At 38.6% G+C, this 20,476-nt stretch overlaps 1 protein-coding gene across 4 annotated transcripts in view; it reads right to left on the bottom strand.

Annotated features, from left to right (window-relative positions):
- The window catches only part of PRDM5 (PR/SET domain 5), an 83,586-nt gene that overhangs the window by 35,159 nt on the left and 27,951 nt on the right, over positions 1 to 20,476 (bottom strand). For 3 of the 4 annotated variants that reach the window (XM_005144127.4, XM_031044740.2, XM_031044741.2), the window contains 4 exons: positions 18,397 to 18,476; positions 9,579 to 9,663; positions 8,141 to 8,298; positions 2,853 to 2,946 (listed from right to left, as the gene is read on the bottom strand). In XM_005144127.4, coding sequence (XP_005144184.1) covers positions 2,853 to 2,946; positions 8,141 to 8,298; positions 9,579 to 9,663; positions 18,397 to 18,476 — 417 coding nt within the window. Of the gene's footprint in view, positions 1 to 2,852; positions 2,947 to 4,667; positions 4,760 to 8,140; positions 8,299 to 9,578; positions 9,664 to 18,396; positions 18,477 to 20,476 lie in introns of all 4 variants that reach the window. The other variant, XM_031044739.2, reaches the window with a different exon arrangement.

The raw sequence follows: 20,476 nt of genomic DNA on the forward strand, positions 1-20,476 counted from the left end.
CAAAGCTGGCTCACTGAACAGTCTTTACACCTTACTGGTTTTGAGGTTTTTTTAAGCCATAAAGATACATGAAAACTTAGTTTAAAATACCACTAGTATACAACTATGCAAGGAGGTTTTGAAGGTTTCTCAACAGCATAAAGCAATAATCAAAACTGCTTGCAAAAAGATGCATTAAAAGTTCCTGAGCAGCTCTGGAAATCACAGAATCGTTAAAAACATTAAAAACGTTAGGGTTGGAATGCACCTTAAAGATCACCTGCTATGCAGCTTATTTCATAATACCTCACTGTGATAAAGAACAACCTCATTTTATATCATAAATGTAAAAAAATGTCTGACGCTTAAGAATGATCACTGCCAAAACCAAACTCTTTGGCAGACAAGAGTAACACTAAAGATTCCAAATATATTCCTAATATTAATGTATAAAAACAAAGAATTTACATTTTGTATTTTCAGTCAACATGTTTCCACTGTGATAGATCTAGAGGCTTCTTACAAAATGAAACAGCAAAAGGTAGACATAGATTCCCTTCAGGCCTAGGCACCCTAAACAACGGAAGTAACAAGAAAGTTTATTATTGACTCAGCTCTTGAAACCATTGAAGGCAGGAAAATTTTTCAGAGTACCTGACATGAAACTGTTAACAATATTGATAAATGTCTTCCAAGATGAAAACAGCACTAGCATAATATATTCTATAGTGCTTTCTCCTAGGAAAACACAACAGGGAGGGTAGAAAGAAGAGTTTGGATTTTTTATTATTATTGGTTAGTTAGACATAATTGATGCTCAATTTGTAAAATTTTATTCATGATGCCTTTTCCAATTTCAAGACAGGAGCACCTGAAAAATTAGTTTACAAAATATGATTTTTTCAGTATATTTAATTTGTAAAATAAAATTTAAGTTATTCTACATTATTCTGCAGAGGGCCTGCCTCTAAACCAACAAGGGGATACGGAATTAAAAAAAAAAAAAAAAAAGATGTAGAATGACCTTCAATTTTCCCTTCAAGTTTCAAGCTTCACAAACAGTTTTTTTCTTTCCTACAGCACTCAACAGTAAAGCCAGATAAATACATCTAGAAATTCTGGTTTGTTTCCCTCCTGTTTTTTATTAGAGCAGATATATTTTAGAGCTATGAGAGGGACTACCATCCAGCTGTAGAAAGACAATGCCAGTAATTCTGAGTTACTTCAAATATGAAAGGCTCATTATCATGTCATCACAACTTTTCAGTCTCAGAGTTAGGTCATGAGGAGAAGACTTCTACATTTCTTCTCCAGGAACACCAGCTCTTTTCAGACAACAACAGAGCCCCTTGTTTTAATCACATCCTTGAACTAAAAACTGTTTATTCTTCAGTCATCCTAGTAACGACTTTCACCTCGCTATTGGTCTGTCAGCACTTTTTTTTTTTGGACTCTACAGACGAGAGATACAGCATGACTGTAAAAACTTCGCTTATATTCTACTGTATTAAGTCCTCCTTATTAAGTTGCCTAGTATTTGAGCCTTTTTTTTCAAAAGTAAGAAAAACAAAAGTTTTAAAAATCTTTCCTGTGATTAATAAAAATGCAAGTCTTTCCAGTTTAAGGCTTGGACTCATTTTGGAAGCAGTTTTACCTATGATGGCAGAATTTACCACCTTCAAACACCTACTGTGTACTTCAACAGGTATGTCTCCTTTTGCACCAAGGAAGACTGACAAGAGAGTGTCCAGGCCAGTGCAGTTCACAGTCTGATATGTTTTATATTTGTTTAAATACTGGTGGTTCAGGAACAACTACACCTGCCACAAATCATAACCCTAACTCAAAGAACTCAAATTTGCTGAGCTCCCATCCTCTTCAAAAATAGTCATAGATTCTATAATTCTATGATATGTTTTTAGAGAGACCTTTACCAGGGCAGACTATTCTGTGCACTGCTTTTGGATGTTTTGCAAATGCTTGGTTCATTAGGAAATACATTGCTGAACAGGTTTTCAACTACCCCACACCTTGCCATCATTTTTAAACATTTAACACTAGAGAAAATGTTTAAATTCAATGCTTTATGAAATCACATAAGTTCTGAAAGATAATTGTAAAACAATAAACTAAACACACCAGTCTAACACTTCATCTAATATAGACACTATTTATGGGACTGACAAACGAAAGTTTTGTGTTGTTATTATACCAACATAAATATTCTCCAAATCAAAGTACTGCCTTCTAAGCTACAAGGATTTTAGACCATGAATATTTTCTAATCTCTAAATTGCTGATGTTCACATTGTTGAGAGCCTTGGGCTCTGCCAATACCAAATACAGAGAAAATTCCACCAAAAATAAATCTTTATGCAGGCAGTTAAAAAATAGTACAGAATGCCAAGAATAAGTTACTCATGAGGGAAAATGGCCACAGCAATTCTCTCGGCTGCAAGTTCTACGCCACAGGCAGGAAACATTAGCCTGATCTGGTACAGGACAGAGAATCACAGTTTCAAGCTCTAAACAGGATTACCTACAAAAATTGAGTAAGCCACAAAGTTATCTCTGCCTCCATTTATTCTTTCTTAAAATGGAGGTAACACTGTAATGCATTATGCACAAATAAATCTGCCATCAGACCTCAAGTCATTGCTAAATTTTATACAGCATATTTGGATTTGCATTTAAGTGCATTTAAAGACAAGTTTTGAACTTGGCTTTGAATCATCGAATTCCCTGGGGCTAGAGCTGAATCACAATACTAATTTAATATAGCAAATTGCATACTGCAGCAAGGTGCCATATATCTGCTTTACTCAGTCAAATGTGAGAACTGAGGAAGTTTTTTTCCCTCTCTTAGCACTTACTGTTATGGATTAACAGATGCCTTTGTAGAGAGAACGGGGTTCGGAACAAAGCTTTGCATTCCTCACACTGGAATGGTCTCTCTTCAGAATGGGTCTGCAGATGAAAGACAACATGTAAGAGGAAATGCTCAAGGAAATCACTTAGCTCTCATTACAGTGATTATTGCTAATTCACTATTCTGGATTCAGGAGGGAATATCACAACAATTTGAAACATCAGGGGATGAAGAATTAACAATCATTCTGCCATTATCGAGAATCGCGAAAATCAGCATAACAGCTACTGAATAAATATGCCTTTCCAGTCCTCAAGAAGTGTTTTCTGAGGTATGAATTTAAACAGAAACAACATAGAATAACCAGAAAAAAAAAAACAAAAGCTCAGTTGCACTGTGTCATCAGTACTCACACTGGCCTTAAGTACTTACTAATATGAATAAATGCTTGAAAGTCTATAAGGGGGGGGGGCTATAAGGCTGCTGGGGAGGGACTCTTCATTAGGGACTGTAGGGGTAGGACAAGGGGTAACAGGTTAAAACTTAAACAGAGGGAGTTCAGGTTAGATCTACAGAAGAAGTTCTTTACTGTGAGGTTGGTGAGGCACTAGAACAGGCTGCCCAAAGAAGTGGTGAATGCTCCATCCCTGGCAGTGTTCAAGGCCAGGCTGGACAGAGCCTTGGGTGACATGGTTTAGTGTGAGGTGTCCCTGCCCATGGCAAGGGGTAGGAACTCAATGATCTTAAGGTACTTTCCAACCCTAACTATTCTATGATTTAATTAAACTTACACAAAAACCTTTTTCTCTGTTAAGTCTGAAGGTAAATCTGATCTGATTATCTCAAGACAGTATCTAAAATCTGGCCAAGAAAATTTCTCAAATCATTAACCTAGTCTTACATATCCTTGTGTCAGCTTCTTGCACTAAAGAAAAACAATAAAAAAATAGGAGCATCAGTACTGAGGGTTTTGTTTGTTGTAGAAGTTATCATAGTTGAGAAACAGCCTCAAGGCCATACATATAAATACATACAATAAAAGGGACTAAGCTTGGATGAATCTCTCCAACTGCAAATTTGCTGAAGCAGCTTTCTTTTATGGAGCTTGTTAAACATCCAGCTTCATTCAACTTCTGTAAATTTCAAAGCACTTTCCCTGTTTCCTAGTGTTATTAAGTGCTGTCCCACTGCAGATAGCAAATTAAACCATACAATTTATTATCTTAGCAAATTTCCTATTTTTGCAAAGGAAATCAAGTTTAAACTTTGCATTAGCTCACTTTGTATTAGATCTTAAGTAGAAGCTGCTGTGCCAAGAGCAAAAGGGACAGTAAGTGTTTTATAATATGCAAAAATTAGGTAAATAAGTTAAGGGTACATATTAGCATAGTACATATTTAGATAATCTATTTCTGCTGTTCATAATACCATACAACATTTATAGCTATCCCTTAAACTATGGAGAAAAAAGGGATTTGTGGGCAGTCAGTGTAATTATTTAGATGTAAATGGAGGGCCTTGAACCTAGATTTATTTTAACACAAATGTTCTCCTACATAAAAACATTAGAGCATTTGCAATGGCATACAGAGGCTTTGGATTCAAAGTCATTCCCTGGACCTCAGCCTATGTCACTTAAAGCAAAAAGGCAACGGAAGCATCACCAAATGTGTGGAATGTATCACACATAAAATCTGCTGAATTATTCAGTCCAGATTCTACAGGTTTATATCAGTTCGCATCATGACACCCTGCCTGGCAATCTCACAAGTCAGGCCAAGGATTGACAGTACATGAAGAGACTGAACTACCTTCTCACCTCAACAGGTGGTTCCTCCAGAACAGGGTTGAGATATATTGATGAGACACTGTGGGGAAGCTCGCAGTGCTGCTGTCTGTGCTGTACCTGTTCTGTGGATAAATAGAAGGGTTCAGTCTCTAGGGCTGTCAATCTGGCACCTTTCACAAGCGCAAAATTCCTCTTGCTTATTCAAAAAATGGTTTAGAACACTCACCACTCGAGTGATAGTTCTGAATATCGGAGATATGTACAGAATTCCTTATCATTTCCTTGACAGTTCTCCTAGCCTTTTGACCAAAATACAATATTCACCTGTACATCTTTGCTTCACTACAAACACCTACGCAGGCATACCCTCATGCAAGGATACAGAGATCATTTGCCTCTCTTGTGAGTGGTCCAAAACCAACCCAAGTCTATCACAAAAAGCCATGCAAGTCCTAATGAGGCAAGTTATCCCCATCAGACAGCCATAGTACTTTTAATACTGTCGCTTTTTGTCCTACTAACAAGTTCCAGATCAGAGATGGCTTCCATTCAGTCAGAGCAGAAGACAGGTGTACAACCAAAGCAACTGAGGAGGGGCTCTTACGGAATATTTCATATGTGCCATTCCTAACAAAGCATTTGTAGAAGTTTAAATCCAGCCCAATTGTTCTCAACAGAGTAACTGAGGGAATATGGTTGTTCAAGTTCATTATGCTCCCAAGACCAAATAACCCTGGATTAACCATAAACCCTTTAAAATCCTGTGTCTGCTGACCTGTATCTGCTCACTGTTATATCCTCATATTTTATTGTCTGAACTCATCTTCTATACATAGCACAATGGAGCAGATCGAACAAAAACTTCACTTTCTCCTGTATTGAAGTAATCTGCATTATATGGCACGGAACATAGACTACTTTTATCTGTAGCATAATCCAGTACTACATTTGCCTCAATTTCACATACTACTCTGTCACAAAAATGGAACCATATTCTTCATATGATCAAACGATCATATAGTCTGAGCATTTTGCAAAGACATCTGAGCTAGTTCCACCTCACCAAACACTTCCCAGTGCTGACATCTTCAAGGAAGTGACAAAGCAAGTTCACACATGTACCCTGCACTGAGCAGTGCAGTATTTGTGTGCAGAATCAGCACATTAGAGAGGTACTACAGGAAGACTTAAGAGAATGGCAAGTTAGGGCTCCTGTTATAACACTCCATGGAACAGAGTAGATATACTCTTAGCAATTCCACTGTCTGCCTCCCAGTGAAATCCTGTGAAATGTGAGGAACTAATCTCCTTCTGATGAAATGACCCAACATTCGTCGTATCTGAAAGATGTTTAAAAGCATGCTGTGGGAGTAATTTTTACTCTGATACTCCCAACATAAAATAACCCCCATAAAGGAATCCCAGAAACAACAGCAACAAGTTTCCACCTAAAACACAAAATTCAAAGGCACAAAATGAACACGTATCCTGTTTCTTATTATAAATTATTGTGTGGCTCTACTCTAAAACACAAAACACTTTCTCAAGTGTGCTGCTATCAAATTTAAAAGCATGTTTTCTGTTAAATGCAGTTGATTTAAGTATTTTTAACCACTATACCCATCATTCCTAATGCAGGATTCTAAGCTCCCTGCTACTAGCACAGTAGCTGCATTCTGTAACCCAAAAGAGCACTGTGAAATAATTCAGAGTACAACTTTTCTTCCTCCGAAAGAAAATGGAACCTAGGAAAACATCTTAACAGAATACACATGTAAAGAACCACTAAAAACCCAAGCTGAAGAAATACACAGCAGTATGATACATGGTAAAGGTTTAAATTTCCACTGTTACTGGATTGCTATTCCTATGAATAAGCAGAAGAACTATTATCCTCTTCCCCTAGCAGTAGTGCAGCCCTTCTAAAATTATGGCACTTAAAATTACTTTGGCATCCCAAACTACTACATCCTTGGCTTAAACCTTACAAACTGGTTTTGTGCATCCATGCTCCCCTCCATTATCTTCTACCTCTCTTTGATTACACTGTTTACTCAATGGAGAAAGGCACGTCTAAAAAAGCAAATCAAGACATCTATGTCAGTCTCCTGTCTCTTACACTCATCTCTTCATTTAGCAAGTGAAATCAGAGACCTAAATATGGATGGGTGAATATTCACAGCTGTTTGGGTAAACTCTATGTAAACAGAGGAGTAAGTTCCTTTCATTATAAGGACAAGGTTGATTTACAGCCAGTCCTATGTGCCAACAGGTTCAAAAGGTATTCCAACATGCATAAAGGAACTCTGTCAAAATTAGATACTCACTAAATCTGTCTAAACTTTAATATTATTCCTATTAAGTGGAGTCTCTAATACTTCCTTATGCTACTGGTGATGCTGCTTTAAACACAGAATTGGGTCACAGTGTTTACTCATTCACACTTAATCCTGAAGTCCTTTTTTAGCCCAAACTCCCTACCAGTCAACTACTGCAAATTAGCACAGGGAAACATGTAAAAAGTATTAATTTAAGATATAGATGTATCTTTCCAGATCGTATTTTATATATTTTCCTTAAAATCAACCCAATTGGCAAGATTCCGCCCCATTTTCTTAATAAAGTCTAAAACATGAGATACAATCACAGCATATGGGGAGTCCTTCAGCAGGCTTCTACATGCTTTCTGTATTAGACAGTCATCACCACTTCATCCTGCAAGAGGCATTATTATTACTCTTACATGATGTATGGTTGAAAGTGCAAGAGATAGTACAAAGATCCTGTGCCAAATTCACAGATGGCATAGAGCATGAACTGAACTGAGAAAGGCTTGTAAGTGTGGGTATATCAGGGGTGAGTTTTCTTCCTTTTTATACAGTCTCTTATTTCTGAAACACCAGTGATAGGTACAGCCTAGCCATTAAAAATCTAACTCCAGGTTAAAAATAATGATAGGAATTACAGAAATTAGGCCAAGGAGATTTGAGCTTAAATCAACAGAAATGGAGCATCCCTTCATGAGACTATTTTTCAGGTAATGTTTCTTCTGATGTTTTAATGTGTGAACACTACCCAGTGCAAACACACTGTAGTTTGAAAGCATCTGCTGCAACAGGACTATACTTAGTTTTATTCAAATATGGTATTAAAAAAAATACAAAATTGAAGACATTTTAGTTCATTTACATTGTAACTTGATAAAAAGTAGGGGGAAAAAAAGTCAAAATGGGGATTTATTTGATGTTTTTAACCAAGCAACTGTGGTACTCTGCCTCTTTCACGGGGCTGGTGGTGGTTTTTTTTTCTTATTAGAATTCATTCAGTATTTTGAGATTTTGGATATAACAAAAAAAAACCCCAAAACTAAAAAAAACATTCTCCAATAAGTCAATCCCATGTTATAAGCATTCCAGAGCTTAATGATGAACCACTTAAAAGAAAAAAAAATCTGCAAATCTGAGGCTGGCAGACCTGTAAACAACAACAGCAGAGTGCTTTACCTTCTTGTGATTCTTGTAAACATTTCTGTGGGCAAATCCCTTTCCACAAAGCTTGCATTTATAAGGTTTATCTTCACTGTGTATTATTTTGTGTGCAGTCACTTGATCAAGTCGTTTGAAGGACTTATTGCAAACCTCGCAGGTGTAGGGGCGTTTTTCTGCAGAAAATGAGTGGGGGACATTTAATCTCCTGCTTACACAGGGGAAGAAGATGAAAGGCAGAGACAGTCATCTCCTCTGAGAGATTTTTGCAATTAAGTCAACCCAATTAAGATTAAACCAATTAGAAAGACATCTAATGCCCTTTATGTTAGACAGTTAAGTCACTTCACAAGAGATGAGCCACGATGTATCTCAAGAAATTGGCACATTCTTTGCAATAATTATTGCTAAAACTAAATTCTGATTAATTAGCTTAAATCAAGAGAATGACTTCAAAGAGGAAAACTCTGTTTCCAGATTATGAATGTGAAAGAGGGCATGACAGTTTAAATGTTTTAAAACTTAATTAACAATATACATATTAGCTCCCAAACCCAAAAGTTCCTATGCAAAAAGCCTTTATGCTTCAACTGGTGACTGCAACTTAGCTACATTAATGCTCATCCAAAAGTGTCAAAAGAAAAAGAGAAGCCTCTGAGATACAGATTATGAAAAATGAGCTTTTGGTGTGGACTGATATTAAGAAAATAGTACAATTCTAAGCCTCTGCAGCTGTAAAAACCTGTGTATTTTAAATGCTAATGTATTTGACAGAAAAATGTTTGTGTTTCCATTGTGTTAGCTGATGTTTCTAATCACTAGAAATGCTAGACTGCAGTGATCAGAAATCCTGACAAATTTGTATCATACTGCCAAACCTATGGACAGGCCACTCCCCGCTCACAGTCACCTGTTCCGAAAGAGGACAGGCACAATGGAACAGTTGTGCGTGGTCTGTGAAATGATGTGGAGTACAAGCCACTTTCCTTCAACTGAAACCTGTGTGCATGAGTCCACTAACATGTATACATATGAATGAATGTTCGCCTTTTTGTACAGATCTCTGACTGACACCATATCCTAACTCACGTTCTCCTCAACACGAGATTTTACCCAATGGTTCTTCACCTCTACAAACCAAATAGCAACCTTTTGCCCCAATCCAGCTAACTGACATCATCTATCCCAGCTAGCATGAAAAAACAGCTCAACAAAGCAGCAATAGCAAGAAGACTATAGTATTACACTTGGTTTTTGAAAGATGTAGGAGGATAGCTTACATGGTTTCCTTGGAACCTGAGATTTTCTTGAGCAGCTCAGGGCAACACAGAATTAATCAAACCTTCTATCAGGTAATAATTCAGATGAAAGTCTAACTAATTCAGGTAAAATTGAAGGTATGTTAAATACATATACATACACATATACATATGTTTCTGTTACCTTTGTACATTACCTGAATGAGTTATCATATGGCGCTTTAGCTGGTTAGCTGAAATAAATTTCTTGTCACATTCCTGACACTCAAAGATCTCATGGACCTACAAAATAAATGTTTAATGGTAATTAAATATGTGTCTCCAGCAAGATCACACATCTTACATATACAGATATTCTCTAACAGACTGTAACTATTTTTTAGCCAGCAGCTATACCCACACTTATAAATATTCTGTGATTTCCCCTTTCCTAGTCCCTTGGTAAACAATAGTTATCTCCCAAAAAATAAATATTCATCATTACAAACAAAAAATTATCCCTAAAAACACCTCCAGAAATATAGGTCATGCAAATTTGCAGTCTGCGATCCATGTAAAATATTACTATTATGAAAGTATGAAAAAAAACACATGCAGAATACCTTTACAGAACATTTCATTCTAGTCAATAAGACATAAGTAATATTTTTTTACTTAGATGGTTGTCTGAAGTTTATATAATTGTGCTACCTATTAAAATCCCCCCAGACACAATTACTTGAGATCATAGAATCATAGAATAGTTAGGATTGGAAAGGACCTCAAGATCATCTAGTTCCAACCCCCCTGCCATGGGCAGGGACACCTCACACTAAACCATATCACCCAAGGCTTCATCCAAGCTAGTCTTGAACACTGCCAGGGATGGAGCATTCACTACCTCCCTGGGCAACCCATTCCAGTACCTCACTACCCTAACAGGAAAGCATTTCTTCCTTAGATCCAGTCTAAACCTCTGCTGTTTAAGTTTCAACCCGTTACCCTTTGTCCTATCCCTACAGTCCCTAATGAATAGTCCCTCCCCAGCATCACTGTAGGCCCCCCTCAGATACTGGAAGGCTGCTATGCGGTCTCCACGCAGCCTTCTCTTCTCCAGGCTGAACAGCCCAAACTTTCTCAGCCTGTCTTCATATGGGAGGTGCTCCAGTCCCCTGATCATCCTCATGGCCCTCCTCTGGACTTGTTCTAACAGTTCTGTGTCCTTTTTATGTTGAGGGCACCAGAACTGCACACAACACTCCAAGTGAGTATTGGTCTCACGAGAGCAGAGTAGAGAGGCAGGATCACCTCCTTCAACCTGCTGGTCACACTCCTCTTGATGCAGCCCAGGATATGGTTGGCTTTCTGGGCTGTGAGTGCACACTGAAGCCGGCTCATGTTCATTTTCTCATTGACTAACACCCCCAAGTCCTTCTCTGCAGGACTACCATGAATTTCCTTTTTGCCCAACCTGTAGCTGTGCCTGGGATTGCTCCGACCCAGGTGTAGGACCTTGCACTTGGCATGGTTAAACTTCATGAGGCTGGCATCAGCCCACCTCACAAATGTGTCAAGGTCCCTCTGAATGGCATTCCTTCCCTCTAGCGTATCAACAGAACCACACAGCTTGGTGTCATCGGCAAACTTGCTGAGGACACACTCAATTCCATTGTCCATGTCAGTGACAAAGATATTAAACAAGACCGATCCCAACACCGATCCCTGAGGGACACCACTTGTTACTGGTCTCCAGCCAGACATTGAACCGTTGACCACAACTCTTTGAGTGCGACCATCCAGCCAGTTCTTTATCCACCGAGTGTCCACCTATCAAATTGATGAAACTCCAATTTAGAGACAAGGATATCATGTGGGACAGTGTCGAACGCTTTGCAAAAGTCCAGGTAGATGACGTCAACTGCTCCACCCCTGTCCGTCACTTTTGTAGCCCCGTCATAGAAGGCCACCAAATTGGTCAGGCAGGATTTTCCCCTAGTAAAGCCATGCTGGCTGTCACCAAGCACATTTCTCTTTTTCATGTGCCCTAGCATGCCTTCCAGGAGAATCTGTTCCCAGATTTTGCCAGGCAGAGAGGTAAGACTGACTGGTCTGTAATTCCCCGGGTCATCCATTTTCCCCTTCTTGAAAATGGGGGTTATATTTCCCTTTTTCCAGTCGTTGGGAACTTCACCTATCTGCCATGATTTTTCAAATATGATGGCCAGTGGCTTTGCAACTTCATTCACCAGCTCCTTCAGGACCTGCAGATGGATTTCATCAGGTCTCATGGACTTGTGTACATTCAGGTTCTTAAGATGGTCTCGAACCAGATCCTCATGTACAGTGGGCCCTAGGTTTTCACAGTCCCTGCGTCTGCCTTCCAAGTCTCAGGTGCTGCGGTCAGAGCCTTTGCCAGTGAAGACCGTGGCAAAGAAGCCATTCAGAACCTCAGCCTTCTCCAAGTCCTGTGTAGCCAGTTCTCCTGAAAGTTTCCGGAGGGGGCCTACATTGTCCTTAGTCTGTTTTTTAGCCGCTACATACCTACAAAATCCCTTCCTATTATCATTAACATCCCTTGCCAAGTTTAGCTCCAATTGGGCCGTAGCTTTCCTAACTTGGTCCCTAACTACCCAGACAACATCCCTGTATTCATCCCAGGCCACCTGTCCTTGTTTCCACCTTTTATAAGCCTCTTTTTTCTTGTGAATTTTTCTCAGCAGCTCCTTATCCATCCAAGGAGGTCTCCTGGCCCTCCTGCTGTACTTCCTCCTAGTCAGGATGCAACACTCCTGAGCTTGTAGCAGGTGATCCTTGAATGTTAACCAAGAGTCTTGGGCCCCCTTGCCCTCTAGGGCTATATCCCATGGAACCTTGCTAAGCAGGTTCCTGAAGAGGCCAAAGTTTGCTCTCTTGAAGTCCAGGGCAGTGAGCTTACTGCACACTCTTCTCACTGTCTTGAGGACCTCAAATTCCACCATCTCGTGATCACTGCATCCAAGACTTCCCTGGAGAGTTACATTTCCAACCAGCCCTTCCCTGTTGGTGAGCACGAGGTCAAGCAGGGCACCTCTCCTTGTCGGCTCCTTTATTGCTTGCAGAAGGAAGTTGTCTTCCACACAATCGAGAAACCGCCTGGATTGCTTGTGCCGGGCCGTACCGTCGCCCCAACAGATGTCAGGGTGGTTGAAGTCCCCCATGAGAACAAGGGCCTGCGAGCGTGAGGCTTTTCCTATTTGTCTGTAGAGTTCTTCATCCACAGGTTCCTCTTGATCAGGCAGTCTGTAACATATCCCCACAGTAATGTGTCCCATAACCGATTTCCCCTTAACCCTGACCCACAAACTTTCTGTTAACTGATCACCTGTCCCCAGAGAGAGTTCCATACTCTCCAGCCAATCCCTAACATAAAGGGCAACTCCCCCTCCCCTCCTACTGGGCCTGTCTTTTCTAAAAAGCCTATAACCTTCCATTCCAACCCTCCAGTCAAAGGAGCCATCCCACCATGTTTCAGTGATGCCTATTATATCATAGCCCCGTAGATGTGCCCACATCTCTAATTCCTCTTGTTTATTCCCCATGCTACGGGCATCTGTATAGAGGCATCTGATCCGAGCTCCAAATGAAGCCAGCTCAGTGGCTGGAGCAGCTAGAATATTACTACATTGCTCAGAGTATTTATTATAGGTGCTGGCAACTGACTGGGTGTGTTGGGATGGAATGATGCTCCCCTCCCTCAACACAACTAGTTTAAAGCATCCTTGACAAGTCTGGCAAGCCTCCCAGCAAAGCCACTCTTCCCTTTCTTTAGGTATTCTTAAACACAGTATTTAATATATCAGAACCCAGACTGTGCTTTAACACCATACAAATGTCTGATTTCAACTTACAAGCATAGTTTAACAGTCTCATTGAACACATTTGCATCAGAACAGAGACTTCCACACGTGTGCATTCAAAAGCTACAGCTATTAGATATATATTCTATAGCTGTTACTCTTTAATCAGTTTTTCAGAAAAGAATCAGACAGACTTGTGTGCACATTCATTAAATAGTTGTAGCTATCACATTCTATAGCTGGCACTCTTTAATCAGTTCTTTAGAAAAGTGCACTATTACATGGTAAAACAACAGTAATAAAATATAGCAAATATTTTAACAATTATATTCAAATAGACTTTCATTGTAAGAAAACCTGTCCAATAAGATTCCCATATGAAGACAGGCTGAGAAAGTTGGGGCTGTTCAGCCTGGAGAAGAGAAGGCTGCGTGGAGACCGCATAGCAGCCTTCCAGTATCTGAAGGGGGCCTATAGGGATGCTGGGGAGGGACTATTCATTAGGGACTGTAGTGATAGGACAAGGGGTAACGGGTTGAAACTTTAACAGCAGAGGTTTAGACTGGATATAAGGAAGAAATTCTTTACTGTTAGGGTGGTGAGGTACTGGAATGGGTTGCCCAGGGAGGTAGTGAATGCTCCATCCCTGGCGGTGTTCAAGACCAGGTTGGATGAAGCCTTGGGTGATATGATTTAGTGTGAGGTGTCCCTGCCCATGGCAGGGAGGTTGGAACTAGATGATCTTGAGGTCCTTTCCAATCCTAACTATTCTATGATTCTATGATTTATGAGCATCCAGGGTGTAATACCATAGACAAGTGCTCATGCAATGATTTATTTGTGTAACAAAATTAGTCTCCTTAGAGGGCCGTAAGAGCTATCAACATAAACCTTTGCTACATTAAAGTGAGAACATACTTAGAATAGTTTTCACAGGCACTTGAAGAGCTACACATTCAGATAACTACCAGCTATACAAAACAGCAAGCATCTGAACAAGATTAACATATACACAGATAAATACACTCCTTCACTTACAGGAGTGATGATCTTAAAATTTTCATGAGGTTTCGTGAAAAGCAAAAGGTGATTTAAAGAGTTTTGGGGGGAGCAACTGAGCTAAAACTTTGAAGATGCAAGTAACCAATTGATCAGCTTTTCCAGAAACTAATATGAATTTCAATCTATCACTCCAAAAACTGGATGAAACTCCATAAGCTGGAAGGCAGGGCTTTAAGAGAGCAAGGATATGAGAATACTGCACCCAACTGAAATGATGAAATATTACTGATGATTTTAAGGCGGTGTTCAAAATTTGGTTTCTTCTACCTTTCTATAGCTCTTATAGTGATTGTGAAAAATGAAAATTGCAGAGTAGAACTAAACACTGCCCAGTGTTAAATAAATGGGCAGAAAAACCCCAACACAGAGATACTCAGAACTGGCAGATGAAAAAAGGTGAGAGGGAGGGCAGGAATCACAGATGATGTTTAAGAGTGACTCTCTTCACCGTAATTTTACATTAAATCCAGCTCTACAATAAAGAAAGTAAAGAAAGAATCAAGGATTTTTCATGAGCAATAAAATGTTCTCAATCTCTGATTGTTCTAACAATGAGTAGAATCCTTCTTTGTTCTGTCATTTTCTCTGCAGCAGACCATGCTACAGCATGCCTCTTACTGGAAACTTACAGATTCAATATAAGAAAACTGCTAAGAAATCCAGAAGGCCAACAGCACAAACTAGTCTTACCACTGAAGCACAATCCTGTGTTTCATACAGGCATTCATTTTATGACCTTCTTCAAAGTCAATCCTGCCTTACACTCAAAGGTGTCCTTAGCCTTCTTCTCGTAAAAGAATTCACTACTTTACCATTCAAAACACCAGCCTACAACTACAGTCAGAAACTCACCCCACAGCTCTACAGCCAGAAAGAGACATAACCCCACACACACCCTACAAGTACTGAAAGTGTAGCAGTATCAATTCTGACTGCATCATCCTGGGAAAAGACACCACCAGCACCGAGAGTTGTTTGAATTTTTCTTCCATTCGCACTTACAGAACAGTAGAGCCTCAGTGGAGAGGCCTGGTAGCCTGTGATATTCACATGTACACGCTCACTATGAAGTTTAAGTTCCTGTGTGCAATTCAAATCCAAAATACGGTAGCTATATTCAAAGGTACAAAGGGAACCCTTTAGCAATAATCTGCATCAATGAAGAAAACACTCTCCTCACTTGCTTATTCACTTTTATAATTGTTCAGTGATGAAGTTCTGCATTTTACCTAAATTTCAGAGCTTAGTATCAAAATATAATTCAGATGGTGTTGCATTTTCCCTGGCAGTCACAAACCTGTAAAAAAGAGATTTTACAACAAATTTTTTCACTCTATTACCCAGTCTTCTGTAAGCTCCTGTACAGCATTGCCTTAGTTGTGTTTGCTCAGGGTTTGTTTGTTTACACTACCATATCACTCAGCACAGACTACTATAAATACCAGACAGAAGGATGTTACTTTACAATTGGTGGATAAGACAAAAGAGAATAGGTGGATAGACAGAATGGAAATCAAAAAGATACTGATCACCAAAAAAAGCAATGATCAGTGGATCAACATCCTGTTACAGTTTTGTAGGCATCACACACCATAATTCTTGTTAAAGTTTTGTAGGCATCATGCAGGAGGGTAGGATGATAAGCAGTTTTGGAAATCAAACCTAAAATTGAAAATGTAGATGAGGCTGTTCTGGTTAGGACTGTAATCAGTAAGACATGAATTCAAAACAGTTTTTACACTCTAAATGAAGCTCTAATTATTTAGAAAGAAATCACATGCACAGATGATGACCAACAGTTTACAGCAGCACCACTACAGAAAAGATTAATGAATTCCAAAGTACAAATAACAAGGCTGAGGCTACTGTCAGAAAGCATTGTCATTCTGTATTAATAAACATATTCTATGTTAATAAACTTAGGACAATCATTCTTCTATTCTTGCCATTACCAAAGGCTCAACAAAACATCAGTGCTCTTCTTGTCTGGGCAGCTGATGCAAATGGAGTTCAGAACAATTTTGCAATATGCTGTTATGGAGAAGACTATGGTGAATTTTTCTCGGCATTCTCTCAGGTAAGACAAAAAGCAATTAATGTGCAATAAAGAAGATCTTAGTAAACACCAGAAAAAACAAACACTGGACTACTAAATATATTGCAAAAAAGTTGATGGCAATAAAGCAGAAAGAGAGAATAGAAAGAGACATCTATGGGGGTGGTAGAATTTTCTTTAGTGGAACCTTTCAGGAGATGAGACAGCATGTATCTGGAATGATTTAGCTATATAGTTACTCCCCTCTGTAAACCAGAGGGCTAGACAACCTCCAGAGATCTCTTCCAGCCCTATACCACCTTGAATTTATTGAGGTTAACAAAACAAAACAAGGCCATGTTACCAAAAATTAGCATGGTACAAGCAACAGCCTAGAAAACAAGGTAAGACTAAATGACAGGCAATGATGACAGCAGAGTTTAATTGTGCATGGCTGAGAAGGGGCTTATCTTTAGACATTTAAGGTGCAAGCAATTCACAGAACACACATAGGTAAAAATGGGTTTAAATAAAAGATGATATGAAAGATAGAGATCTGAATTATCATCTCTTCAGAAAGTAAACAGACTTCTTTATTTTTCCTATAGCCACCCTCTTCACCTTCTTTCTCTGTCAGATTTCTCTCTCTGCTGCTTGGGCTTATTTTGTTATCTCCGATACTTTACCTTTATATTTTCCACTTTTATTTCTTTACATTGACAGGAAATGGCTGAAAAAAAATCTCTTTTCCTATCTGTTTCACCCATTATTTTCTGAATTTTTTTTGTCTGTCGAAATATTTATGGCAATATTTGTGATGGATCTAGCCCCAATAGGTAGAAATGCAAAGTAAATCAAGTAAACAGAAGTCATAAGTCCTACATGCCATCTCCATCACTATCTGATGTAGGTGTGTGAATCCAGAATATCTATTTGGATGTTATAAAAGAGGAGCCAATAAAGAAGAGGCAAAAAAGTTTTATGCATAAAATCTTCATGGTGATTCGTAAGCTGAGCAAGTGCTCACCTGAGCAACCATCAATGCTACTTGAAAAGCTTGTTAGTGTGCGTCACAGAATCTGCACAAAAACAAACCAAACATTTTAGTAAAATGCACACCCTAACAATAGTATCTTTTATTTTCAGGGCCAACATAAGGTGCTGGATATGTAAGAATTGCAATTACATATGGCAAGGCATACCAAGATTTGGCCTGAGGAGTAATAAAACATAGCTCTGTAACACAAGAAATGCAGTTATAGTAATACAAGCAAGAAGAAAGACAAACTGAAAAGGAGGGGGCCACCATTTCCTTTGCAACAACATATTTTAATTGATATCACATATATCCTCAATGGATTCCGGTTATAACAAGGGCGTTATTAAAGACTTACAGTTAATCTGATAAACAGTATAATGTAGCTTTTTGTAAAAACAGAATTTCCCGGGTTTTAGTCATTTATCAAATTAATCTTGCAGGAACTTCCTTTGGGTACAACTGATTCAGAATCTCATAGTCATAGTCCATCTGTATTTATCTGCAACACATGCTTTTCAAACTGTTAACCCCTCCTGTTCTGGTTCTAAAAGATTAGGGCTATAAACAAGAAGACAGTAACAATTTGGTTTTGAGGAGAAAAAAAAATTACTACTGTATAACTACATTAGAAGTAACCCTTTTAATGGTATGTCACAAATTAAGATGAAAGATTGACTGTATTTTGTACAAAACCTGAAGGCTCATGAACTTATTTTACGGTCTGTATGAATCCTGTCATTATATAACATACTTGTACATTTAGCTTAGTGTCTTAAGAACGCTTAAGAACAGCAGGCAACTTTGACTTAATGATGGAATGCATAAATGCTCCAAGCACAAACACCTTTGGTTTTGGTAAAAGATACATTAAAACTTTAGGGAGATTTTGGTTCAACTGATTGTGATTACAAAAATAAATACCTGCAATAAAATACATTGGTTCTGCAACTATGAAAGATTACACAAAGGTCTGCATTACAGCAGCTGTCAAGTGACCTAAGCACCACAGTCTCAAATATTAGTGAAGTTAAAGCCTGCTGGGAGTTAGCCTTCATCTTACTGACCTTTCGATGCTCCTGGAGATTTGCTGCTGAGGAACATTTCTTATTGCACACTGAACACATCAGCTTCTTCCTAGAATTTCCTGAAACAGAAACAAACTACCACCACCATCTAAAAAAAGAAGTGCTAAGAACAAACCTGAATATTTCTACTGAGTCTGTGACTTTTCACAGGTAATCTGACTGACATAAGATTTTTATGTTTGTATACCATCTTCAAAGTGTTTCAAATCAGGACTTCTCTGTGGGTGTTCAACAAACCAGTTACTGGCAGAATGTAAATCAAGAAAACTAGAACAATAAATAAAAAACCCCTTCAAATAGATGTTATCACACATCACCAATCAAATATGAAGAGCATAATTCACAACTAAGAACAACTCACTTTACAACTGAACAAGTTATTTCTTCCAGAAGCCAATTCAGGAGTTACTGCAGCAGTGACAAAAAAAGTTCCCAAACTGAAGTCAAAACCACCATTTCTTATTTTTTCTTTATTCAACCAGCATTACGCATTCTACTATATAAAATAATATACCTTTAATGGACTTTAACTGAACAAGACAAGGAAATTGTATCATGAATTGAAACCTCTAAAACCTCATCTAAAATGTAAATTACTAAACAAGCTACAGGTCAGCTACTGGATGTATTTTCCTTCCCTTTCCACAGTTGTTTCAAAAAGTGACAGAGCATTTAATGGGGCTTATCTATTACTTACACTTTGAAATTCATTTTAGTAACCACAAAGCTGTTTTATTACAAGACAAAGCCACCACAAAACTAATTCTTTGTTTAGAATTACATGCCCATGCAAGATATTTCCTAACTTATATAAACAAAGGTAAAAAGAATGGGCATAGAATGGGAGTCAAGCACAAAGGAAGTACAGATCAGAAATTAACTCATTAGATGACTGCCAGCTCAATTTTCAAGACTCTCAGCATCCTACATCTTTCCTCCTCCTGCTGTCCTAAGAATTCATATGTTGTTTCTTCTTACTACAATCAATTGGTTCAATACTTAAATTTGTAGTATAAAAAAAACCCAACTTAATCTCACATATGCTTTTGCTGTTCTAAAACTTATGACAAGTATTTACATATACTGATATACCCATAGATAAGGGAATACACTTCAATTTACAAGAACATTTATAAGACCTTTCCAAAGGAGAGGAAGGTGATAATATCTGATCATAGTTTTGTCTAACAGGCAACACACATAACAATCCTTTCTACTTTCCCTTGCCTCCTGGTGACACACGGCAAGAAGGGGTTCTGTAAGGGTCCCTCAACAGCAGTAGGTTATTTTCCTTCCTCCACTGACACCAGATGTGATTTCTATGACTCCCCAGTAGTAAAATAAAAGCTCTGCTCATTGTGCAGGCAGAGCAAAAATATCCTTCAGGCGTCTGCTCTCAGTCGTGTCTGAAGTGATCATTCAAAAGAATTGTGGAATTCACATACAACCACATAACTGGCCAAAGCTAAGCCTAAATATAATAATGCTCACGGATTAAAAAATACCTGACTGATACTGAAAAAAGCAGATAATTTTTTGTAAAGAAGGTAATGGAAGAGGTTTTTTACACTGGAAGTTTGGCAGAAAAAAGAGTTTTCAAGTAAGGAAAATCTTACACAGCATCTCAGTGCTGTCATTGTCAACTAAAGACTGTTTTCTTTGCACTCTGGTAATTTGCCGCCCCCACAGATACTGATCTTCCACTGATATTGAGAGGGGACATACAGAGAGAGCAGAATGCCAGAACTGAGATCTGCATTGTAGACCTGAGAGCAGTATTTTGCTCTTTCATGGAAACAGAGTGAAGTTTGATTGAAAAGTATTGATTCATAGCGTACAGATACAAAAATGCTAGGGCCTAAAGGGACTATTGGATTGTCTGGTCTGGCTTCCTGCACAACAGAGGCTACAGAATTTTATGCCATACCCTCATCGAGCCTAATCATTTGTGAAGCATGTCTTCCAGAAAAGCATCTGATTGTGTCCCTAAAATACCAAGAGATCAAGAACTCACCACTTCCTGTAGCAGTTTGTGCCAGTGGTTTATTTTCCTCACTAC

This window comes from Melopsittacus undulatus, chromosome 5, assembly GCF_012275295.1.
Source record: "Melopsittacus undulatus isolate bMelUnd1 chromosome 5, bMelUnd1.mat.Z, whole genome shotgun sequence".
Lineage (NCBI taxonomy): Eukaryota > Metazoa > Chordata > Aves > Psittaciformes > Psittaculidae > Melopsittacus > Melopsittacus undulatus.